Here is a 10,370-nt window from a genome sequence, read left to right as displayed (position 1 = left end):
ACTAGCTGACTATTCTGGTGTGACACATCTGTCATAAACCAAATTGGAATCTAAGTGGAATGAAACTCACGTGACTCTCCTACCTTCACAAAGTTGGGCTATGGAGTTCATCTATTCACTTGATCGGTAGACCTAATCCGATATTACATAAGAGCAACAAAGATCACAAACTGCTGCTAAAAGTCAAGAGTTACAAAGACAAGAGAAAAGAAATCAGATTAAACGATAACAGAGAGATGCCTGAATTCTGCGTGACTGGGGGCACCGGTTTCATCGCAGCTTACCTTATCAAAGCCTTACTAGAAAAGGGTTACACTGTGAGGACCACCGTGAGAAACCCAGGTGACACTTTTAATTCTAAGATTCACTTGCTTTTTTTATTTTTATTTTTATTTTATGCTATAGTTTGATTTCTAATTTGGCTATACGGTTTTACTGCTACATGTTACTTAATTATTTGATCAGATGATGTGGAGAAGGTTGGCTTTCTAAGGGAATTGAGTGGAGCTAAAGAGAGATTAAAGATTTTTAAAGCGGATTTATTGGTGGAAGGGAACTTTGATGAGGCAGTGGCAGGGGTTGATGGTGTCTTTCATACAGCATCTCCAGTGCTAGTTCCTTATGATAACAACGTTCAGGTCTCCTTCAATTCCTTCAATATTCTATCTACTTAAGCTTAATCAACTTTTTGTTCTTTTGTAAATTCATTTGAAGATTTGAAAAATGTTGCAGGCAACTCTAATTGATCCGTGTATAAAAGGAACCGTGAATGTGCTGAATTCCTGCATCAAAGCAAAAGTTAAACGCGTTGTGCTCACCTCATCTTGCTCTTCCATAAGATACCGTTACGATGTGCAGCAAGTATCTCCTCTTAACGAGTCTCATTGGACTGATATAGAATACTGCAAACGCTACAACGTACGTAGTAACATTTGCTACCATTATCGTAACTTTTTTTTCAGTAATGTGTATTAAAATTACTCCCGAAATTACTCAAAAGAACAAAAGTCCAAATCATTAATAAAAATTATCCATGAAAAATTGTTTGCCGATAAAACACCCATTGTTTTAGTAGAAATGTCAATTAAATCAAGTTGTTTCTTTGAGTAGTTTTGATATGCTGTATGTACATAAAAAATCAACTAATAAATAATTACTTGTTATAATATATATTGAAATACAAAATAAATATTGAAAATAAGTTAATAATACGTATATTTAGTGATTGATTTTTAATGTGCATATAACATTTTTGTTTTATCAACAACATATATATAGGTTGTCCTGACTCCTGAGTAATCTTGATACTTCATTCTGAATATTTAAACAATTTATTTTTAAATAATTTTGTGAATATGCAGCTGTGGTACGCATATGCAAAGACTATAGGGGAGAAAGAGGCATGGAAACTTGCAAAGGAAAATGGAATGGATCTAGTTGTGGTTAATCCCTCTTTTGTTGTTGGTCCCCTGCTTGCACCACAGCCAACAAGCACATTGTACATGATTCTAAGCATCGTCAAAGGTTAGATCCTGTTATACCTAAGGATTATTAGATTGTATTCAAAATAAACTATCATTGACTCTCAAAATATATTAGTTTGTTGATAAATAAATCAATATAGGAATAAATTAATAGTTATTGTATGTTATTTTCATTTGGAGTAAACTATATTTTATGTCATGAAATATTGTAACACATATAATTTTAACAAGGGAAAAGTATGGTTTTTGTTTCTAATATTTTTAATTTATGTTAAAATTATCCTTAAATATTTTTAGTTTTTGTCTTTTAAAATGATTTAGACGTTTAGGAAATAATTTTGACATAAATTGAAAATATCGGAAATAAGGCGTACACAACTGTCATTAAACCAAGTCTTACAGTGCAAATGTTTTGCGCAGCACATTTTTTGGGTGAGTGGTGATAAATATCTTTGAACGGTTCTTTATTTTTTTTTTTTTCTCCCTTCATCACCATTTTTAAACAGGTGTGAGAGAAGAATATCCAAATACAACAGTGGGCTTTGTACACATAAATGATGTGATAGCTGCTCACATATTGGCTATGGAGGATGCCAAAGCAAGTGGCAGGCTCATTTGTTCTAGCTCAGTAGCCCATTGGTCACAAATCATTCAAATGCTTAGGGCCAGATATCCTTCCTATCCATTTGCTAAAAAGTACGTTAACTTTTACAAATCTTTCTTCTAATTTTTTTCTTTCTATTTAATACCATAAATTATTGAAAGATTTTTAAATATACCGTTATATCAATATATCAGTGATTTTTAACAGTTGATCTTAATTATATATATTATATATTTTTTTTATAATTAAGATCAACGGTAAAAAATCACTGAATCACAACGGTATACTTAAAAATTTTTCTAAATTATTATATGGGTTATGCGGAGAAATGTTTTAATCCCAGAAAAGTTGGCTTAGCTACTAGCTAAGCTAGTGTTTGAATAGTATAAAAATAAAGAATTTTCAAAACACAAAAAATGATAAAATAATATTTTAATTACTTTTGAATTTATAAATAGAATCAGAAAAATATAAACATATATAACGGAAAATAGAGATACTTAAAAATAGTTTTTTTTTTTAAATGCTATGTACACAATAAAAAATAGTAATCAAATTAATTATCATATATTTATATATATCCTACATGATAGTAGCATAGAATTTTGATAAAAACAGTAGATTTTGGTATTAGTGAAAAAAGTGGGTGTTAAACTCACAACTTCTTTTTTATAAAAACTTGTAATAATCATTAAGTTAGTAATTTAATTTACTAATTTAGTATATTTTTTTTATAAAATTAGCTTAAAATAAAAATAAAATTTAAATTGAGATATCACATATTACACCAAATAAATTCAAAAATCCTAACATCATTTTTTAAATTAGGTTCACACAATTTTTTATTAATATGTATGAAATTTGAAATGATTGAATTTATATTTGTTTGAAAAAATTTAATTTTCTGCCATAAGATTTAGAACCTTAGGGTACGAGTAGGATTAGAATCGAGAAATTCTTAACTAGTGAGTAGAGTAGGATAGAGTTTTAAAAAAAAAATTTCAACCTGCGAATAGGATTAAAGTAAAACTCAAATCCTACCATACCCTACCTTATCCATTGCGAGTCCTAATTAAAGCGGTCTTCGCTTTGAAGTTTGACTGAATTGTTAAGTATTACTAATCTATTGAATCTAACTGTATAAATAATTAGATATTAACTTTTGAAGGATTATATATTGAGTTTAATTTTGATATACTGATAGTATTAAATATTTTATATAATCACTTGATCCCATTTTATTTTTTGGATAACCAGTTATGTGATCAATATAAAAAGATAAATACTTTTATTAACATAATATTACATAATTAGATATATTATTTGACAAGACATCAAAATTAAATTCTTATATATTTTATTTGCATTGTTTGATGATCAAAATGATATTTTACTTCAATTATAAACATTATACCAAATCTCTGTCAATCTTTTGATATGCTTTGAGATCTGCTTTTCTGAAGTTAGATGATATATGGTGTTACAGGTGCAGCAGCCTGGAAGGAGACAACAATCCACATAGCATGAACACCACCAAAATTACTCAATTGGGGTTTCCTCCATTCAAAACCCTTGAACAGATGTTTGATGACTGCATCCAAAGCTTTCAAGAAAGGGGCTTGCTATGACATCGTTCATAATAATCTGTCGAATTTGATGTTCGTGTAAGATTTCTGCTCCAATAATCAAAAATAAAGAAGCAGTAGTGTATTTAACCAAATAGCTATATACTTAAAAACACTATAATTTATGTGCACTTTTCTTTCTCTGTTCATGGTTCTACTTAATTATTGTATCGTTATTTGTAAAATAGACTAACCCCGATATGCATAAATCTCTAGAGCAAACACCATTTTGACACTCATTTTAATAACAATAAAACATTCTCTTTGTTATTATTATTATTATTATTATTATTATTATTATTATTATTATTTTGAAAGAAAGAACTCAGTACAATAAAGTAGAGATTATTTCAGGATAAACAATAACACACTCCACAGCATAAAAGCCGATAATCCACATTTACCCAGCACTAAAATCCTCTCTTTTATTTTGTTAACTAGAAAAAATTCAAATACATGTACAATTAATTAATAACGATCATACTTCTTGGTAACATCCTCATTATTATAATACTATGCTTAGTGACAAATATATTATGTGTATCTACGTGAATACCTAAATACAACATATATTTTCATACACATATATATATACATACAAAATATATTATATTCAATTCTACGAGTATATGATATTTCTGACACACAGCAACACCACCTAAACTAAATCTCAAGCTAAACATTATACATACGAATTCCTGTTCCTCATGAAAGAACAAACTCTAAATCTAACAAACCTCGCACATTACCTTCCAACTTTTCGGTAAAGTGAGCCATCTTGTCCGTTCTTTGGAAAAATAAACGAGAATATATACAAGAGGAGGATAACCAAAGGTCCTCAGTAGGAGAGGTTTTAGAGTGCCATAAAATGATATACAATATTGGCATCATAAATCATACAGGAGTGTGATTAATATTAGTCTTATGAATCGATCTCTTGTAACCATAGGTAGACATGAATTCAAAGTATTTAGTTTTGATGAATGACAACTATAGGAATTTGCGAAATCTTGCAACAGATTTCTTTGTAAATAGTCCTAAAGGCACTTTCACCATCTTTATCAACATGAATGATATGAGATGGATGCATAGGAGTATTCAAAGGCCATAATTTCACTGCATGGAAGTGAAAAATGCCTTGCAAAAGATGCATATTATTAAGCAGCCATTAGACTCACCAACTAAGGATCATCCTCTACAGCTAGCTCTACAGCATAGTTATGATCCCTAAGAGTAACGGAAAGTGCAGGATGCGTATTGACTACATTAACCTAAATAAGATTTGCCTAGAAGAAAATTGTTCCAGCACAAGCTTTAGTATGACAGAAGAAGAGTAGGAGAATCGAAGGGCAGCACTCAAATTTTGGATCGAATCCACGCCATCTATGGCTTCCCAACTCCCCAGTTCCCAGATCAAGAAGGGCCCCAAATCAGCACTTCGGGCATGCTTATGTCGAGGCTAGCTCAGGAGCATACTCCCCCACCCCGCCATAACATTTAAACAAAAATAATAAAGAAGCATAAGAGGATGAAAATATACCTTTGGATCAATATAATTTATTCATTCCAAGATGAATAATACATGAAAATGTGAAAGAGATTGAAGAGGCGTTCCTAGAATGACACCTACTCTTTATTCCAGACCAACGACTTCTAGAATTTCTTGATTAGAAGTCACAGAATTGTTACATTATTTGAAGAATGACATAACATGAAAACGGTGGACATATTCCATGGTGAGGACATCACTTAGTTGAACACCTAGAATTAAGCCAAGACACAATGTCATCATGTACAGCAAAAATTCTCTCATCAGGTTCACCTTCTAGAATGCAGTGATAACCACCTTCATAAATCTTTAGAGTCTTATCCTTGCTAGACGCACTCTCATAAAGAAACCGGCTCACCAATGGATCCGTCACCTTATCATCTCCTCCATGAATAACCAATAATGGAGCCGAAACCTGCAATCATCCACATGCACACGCAAAATATAGTTTTTCTTCTTGTTATGGTAATTATTGCACATACAAAAATTCAAAAATAGATTTAGCTAGAGTATCGTATCGGCACTTGTAATACTTACCAATGGTGGATTTTAAATTGAGAAAACAATAATGAAATGCTTAAATTTCCAGAACGGGATGATACGGGAATCTTTTCTATTTTAGTGAGAAAACCTTCTTTGAGTTGCAACAAAAGAAAAGGACCTCAAATATGAAAACAGAAACAAACTACCTAAGCAATGGAACTCAAAAATGAAAATATAGAGATTGGAAGACAAAAAGAATACTAACCTTCTGTACTTGTGATTCAATTTCTTTTGTGGTTCGTAAAAGCTCCATACCGGTTTTCAGTCGCGGATTATCATCATAACAAATGACATTGTAAACAGCCTAAAAAGATAAAATCAACACTAGGGATAAATTAATATTATCAATGTATTTAGTTTGATTATGACTAACACGGGTTTTGTTTTGCAAAATCAATACAAAATTTAAGTATCAAGTAGAACAAACAACAACGTTGCAAATCTGAGACAACAAATTGAGGCTTTGAATAGAGTAACCTCTGCCACAATTTCCCATCTTTCTCTAATTAAAATAGATGAGATCGTAAAACATGAACAAACTCGATGATTGTAACTACAACGTACGAGTTCATGTGAAAGATAATGAAATGATGAGACAGTCAAAGAGAGAACTAAACAACAATAGACTCTGAAGTAATCCTTAACTCCAAACAGCATGACTTATATATATATGACAATGCGGAAAATATGTCAGAAAACACGATAAAAATGAATCAATCAACTTCTAAGTTCTAACACTAAGAAAGTGCAAGATATTTTGTTGAAGAGCAAGACAAGGAATCAAAATGTCTATTTTGTTATATTGGAATCCAAAAGTTAATTCTGTATAAGTCACTAACCAATTTTCTTTTGCTTGGTTCCCTGAAGGCAAGCTCTGCTAGATCTTGGTTTGGGAACAGTTTTGCTTTTGGCATCACCTTCGATAAAAGAGTTAATACCTTCATAACTGCATCAGATGGCATCACATCATCTGCAATCTACCCGCAACAGAAATCAGCAAACCATGCTTCAACTGAAAGTTGTACATTACAAAACTATATTGAAAAGACGGGACAAAAAAGAAATTACAAAAGCCACTTTTTATCAAAGAGTGTTTAACTATTTGAGTTAGCGATAAAGTTTCCAGCTTGTAACGCAAACATGTTCACGTAAATTAAAGCAGAACAAAACTTGGAAATCACAATCCTCAAACTAATCGCCAAATTCAAAATGGTTATCATAAATATTGTTTGGCTAAGCCAGGTAAATACTGTAATAGCTAATAAGATTATTAAAAATACATTTTCCATTGAATTTTAAATAAATTAACCCCACAATATAGTAGTATGAATGTATGATGGCCCCTAAAAAGGGAACACAATTATAAAAAAAAAAAAAAACTAGTTGCCACAAAAAGGTAAGCTTAGTTCAATCATTATCCAAAGGTAAGCTTTGTAATGGCTAATGAGTTTCTCTTCTGTATCAAATGCAAACTATTATCTATAATATACATAAGCATATTCCCAATCTAATAAGAAACAAGTATCATTTGTTTTATATTTCACCAATGAATGCTAATAGCAGTTTGGTTTAGTGTCCCTTGTCACTCTTTAAAAGCTAAAGGAGTGTCGCCGGTTCGACATTAATTATATATAACATTTTTTATTGGTCAATATAGTCGAACAAAGATCCAATTGTTTCAACCATTGATAGAAACAGCAATCGATGCTTGCAGAAGACAAAAAACTACTCAAACTGAATTCAGTGCAGAGTTTATGCTGAACTACAACGATTTAAATTAAATAAAAAATTGGTGAGCATCGAATGAAATACAGATGGACGAGCTTACTTTACACATTGGTGCTACAAGGATCATTCCATCCCAATTATTTGGCTCCTTCAAATGAACTTTAATAGAAACTGCTCCTCCCATTGACTGACCCAATATAAATCGAGGCAACTCTCTCAGCTCAGGCCTTTCTGCCAATTGAAATACAAACCGTGATTTTAAGGGGTAAAAAGAGTTTAAATATTTTAAATCTTCACATGTGAAATGTTACAGCAGTCATGGATACTAAAACTTCACACCTTTAATTCTTCTATAATGCTCGATAACATCATCAACTAAATCATCAAAATTTGGTATGTATCCATGTAATCCTTCTGAAAGGCCAAAACCTGGATAGTCCATAGCATAAACACCATATCCAGATGATGCAATTCTCCTGGCTATACCTGAGGAAAAAATTGAAAAATAGATAAACTAAACGCCCTGTGAATCATGCAAATAAATTGGCTTGATTTGAGAAGATGTTTTCTGTTTTTTATTTACAATGTTTTATATTTCTACAACTTTGTAAACAAGAGTGAAAACGGGAGTAATTTGTAAAGAAAAGAGTGAATACAGGGAAAACAATATGATAACCACAAAGCCTTGTCCTACTAGGTGAATTCATGACCAAACAATGTCATTGCTTGCTTTTGTCAAAAATCAAAATAACAAACTTCCCAATTTGACCTAATCCGCGGATTCTTTTGTCAATGATTCATTGAATGATAAATCATGCATGTGATGGAGATACAAGATTTAAATAATGGAAAATCCAACATTTTAGAATAGTTTCTAAAATGACTGAAAATGTGGAAAGATATAATTTGATCATTCTAAGCAAATCCAAAATCTGTATAGACAAAACCATTCATTAGTTCCCAACCATGGGTCAAATGGATGCATATGAAACCTGCCTGAACTCAACCCGGTTACACTTACATCTCTTCAAAATCCCGTTTTCAATTATATCCTGTTTTAACTTTATTTCCCCATACTTAGAAGAAGAGAAGACACCGAGTATGAAAACAAATATGAACACACAAACCAAACACCCTCTTAGACTCCAAAAAAACAAAACAGCCTCTTCAACATATAATACAGGGCAAAGCAACAACATATAATAGAGAGCAGGGAAACTTGGCAGCATTTTGAAATCAAATTATGACAAACCTTCAAAGAAGAAGGTGCAAGTATCGCCATATCCGTGGCAGAAACATACAGAGGCCTTAATCGGAACCCCTGGCCGTGGCAACCAGCTCTTACAGAAAATTTCCAATCCCCTAGAATTCCTCTCGTACCACTGAACAAATAAGTAAACAATTTATCACACAATTCACCAGAACTAAATCATAATATATATAAAGCATAAACATCTTGTCCAAAAGATTTGGCACTAACTGAAAAAAATAAAATAAACAAAATACACAACAAAACACTCATACCCCCCTCCCCCCCTTCCCCAAAATAAAACCCAAAGTTTGATAAACTTTTGAAGATTTTACTTCCGACTGGAAAAAAAATAAAACAAAATAAACGAAAAACAATTCATAACCATCAGGAAAGTTTGATCAAATTTACAAAAGTTGGGTCCGGTGAATTTCTTTCATATAGAAACTATTTTGTAAGAAGCAGAATCTTTCTATTGCAGGAAAAAAAGGTTACATTCACAAGGTAAAGCAGATAATAAGAAACCTCTTGTCACTGAATAAATAAGTAAATCATTTATGACGCAGACGTATAACATCATTATAAAAGACAAAAACTAAGACAAATAAACCCTGAAAATCTATACTTCGAACATATTAGTCCCTAAAAAGAAAAGTACCAATAAAGTTTTGTAGAGATTGAAACTTACCTCTTCGGCTCTGATCCCTTCAGGAGCATTCTGGCATTGGAGATTGAAACATCAGCAACTGGTTCTTAAGCAATGCCAAAACGAAAACCAGTAAAAGAAGTTTAAAAAGAAAAAGCAAAAAACAAATGTAACTTAAGCAATGGAAGCGTTCCAATATCCATGACCAAGAATCAACTAACCTTGAACAAGCAGTGATCCAGCTGCTGATGAACTTCAATGAAGGCTGCACGGACCTTTCTGCGCGAGTAAGCGAAGTCAAGATTATAAGAAGCTATGGAGTTTAACTCTTCACTCACACCTTCAATGGATGCTTTCTTTGCTGTCACCGTGAGTTTTCTGTTCATGGGTTTTGATCCCTTGTGGTTGGTTGAAAAGTGAAGTTCTTGCTTCTTTAAGGGGTGCTTGATCGGAGATATCGGTGTGAAATGAAGTTGTGAAAGGATCTCTGACCGGAATCTGAAAGTCAGAGAGAGATTCATGTTGGAATGAGAGTGATTCACGGGTTTGTTAATTTGTGTTGTTGGGATCATATGGAACGTTTTGCGGACACAAAGGTTTCGTAGTGCTGCAATTAAAGAGGGGAAAGTGGGAAACTGCGAACAACGTAACACAAAAAATGTTACTCACTCAACTTTGTATTTTAATCAAGCCAAACTAATTAGATGGTACCCCAGATTTTATAATAAAAATAAGAGTATATAATCCATGTCCTTTTTTAAGTTTTTAAAATAGAATATTATAATTTTTTAATATAAAATAATCTCTAACATTTATTTTTATTAGATAATATAATTCTTTTTTTAATTTGATTTGTTAATTATTATGAACGTAAAATATTAATTAATATATGTGGCTATTAAGTATTTACGTATGTAAATTGAATAAATCAATTTCTATAAT

At 31.8% G+C, this 10,370-nt stretch overlaps 2 protein-coding genes across 2 annotated transcripts; one reads left to right on the top strand and one right to left on the bottom strand.

Annotated features, from left to right (window-relative positions):
- Positions 1-38: 38 nt before the first annotated feature.
- On the top strand, positions 39-3,856 carry LOC107491308 (tetraketide alpha-pyrone reductase 2). Its single transcript, XM_016112146.3, has 6 exons — positions 39-342; positions 466-638; positions 733-918; positions 1,362-1,524; positions 1,991-2,180; positions 3,575-3,856. Exons 1-6 carry the CDS (start codon positions 237-239, stop codon positions 3,714-3,716), a joined length of 960 nt encoding a protein of 319 aa, XP_015967632.1. The 5' UTR covers positions 39-236; the 3' UTR covers positions 3,717-3,856.
- Positions 3,857-5,254: 1,398 nt separating this feature from the next.
- Positions 5,255-10,120, bottom strand: LOC107491307 (caffeoylshikimate esterase). Its single transcript, XM_016112144.3, has 8 exons — positions 9,650-10,120; positions 9,471-9,500; positions 8,786-8,915; positions 7,873-8,019; positions 7,634-7,764; positions 6,645-6,782; positions 6,011-6,109; positions 5,255-5,677 (listed from the first exon to the last, which is right to left on the bottom strand). The coding sequence occupies exons 1-8, from the start codon at positions 9,998-10,000 to the stop codon at positions 5,459-5,461; spliced, it is 1,245 nt and encodes a 414-aa protein (XP_015967630.1). The 5' UTR covers positions 10,001-10,120; the 3' UTR covers positions 5,255-5,458.
- Positions 10,121-10,370: the final 250 nt, after the last annotated feature.

The sequence above is a fragment of the Arachis duranensis genome, chromosome 5 (genome assembly GCF_000817695.3).
Source record: "Arachis duranensis cultivar V14167 chromosome 5, aradu.V14167.gnm2.J7QH, whole genome shotgun sequence".
Lineage (NCBI taxonomy): Eukaryota > Viridiplantae > Streptophyta > Magnoliopsida > Fabales > Fabaceae > Arachis > Arachis duranensis.
The sequence above is the reverse complement of the archived record's forward strand: the minus strand, read 5'-3'. Positions and strand labels throughout refer to the sequence as shown.

What these genes read in the sequence shown, in the direction of transcription:
- LOC107491307 (XM_016112144.3), bottom strand. Translation starts at nt 10,000, where the DNA reads ATGATCCCAACAACACAAATTAACAAACCCGTGAATCACTCTCATTCC. An exon ending in GCATTATAGAAGAATTAAAG is followed by an intron (nt 7,765 to 7,872) that starts GTGTGAAGTTTT and finishes TTCAATTGGCAG; the next exon opens with AAAGGCCTGAGCTGAGAGAG. An exon ending in AACCAAGCAAAAGAAAATTG is followed by an intron (nt 6,110 to 6,644) that starts GTTAGTGACTTA and finishes TTATCTTTTTAG; the next exon opens with GCTGTTTACAATGTCATTTG.
- LOC107491308 (XM_016112146.3), top strand. Translation starts at nt 237, where the DNA reads ATGCCTGAATTCTGCGTGACTGGGGGCACCGGTTTCATCGCAGCTTAC. An exon ending in CTTATGATAACAACGTTCAG is followed by an intron (nt 639 to 732) that starts GTCTCCTTCAAT and finishes AAAATGTTGCAG; the next exon opens with GCAACTCTAATTGATCCGTG. An exon ending in TCCTATCCATTTGCTAAAAA is followed by an intron (nt 2,181 to 3,574) that starts GTACGTTAACTT and finishes ATGGTGTTACAG; the next exon opens with GTGCAGCAGCCTGGAAGGAG.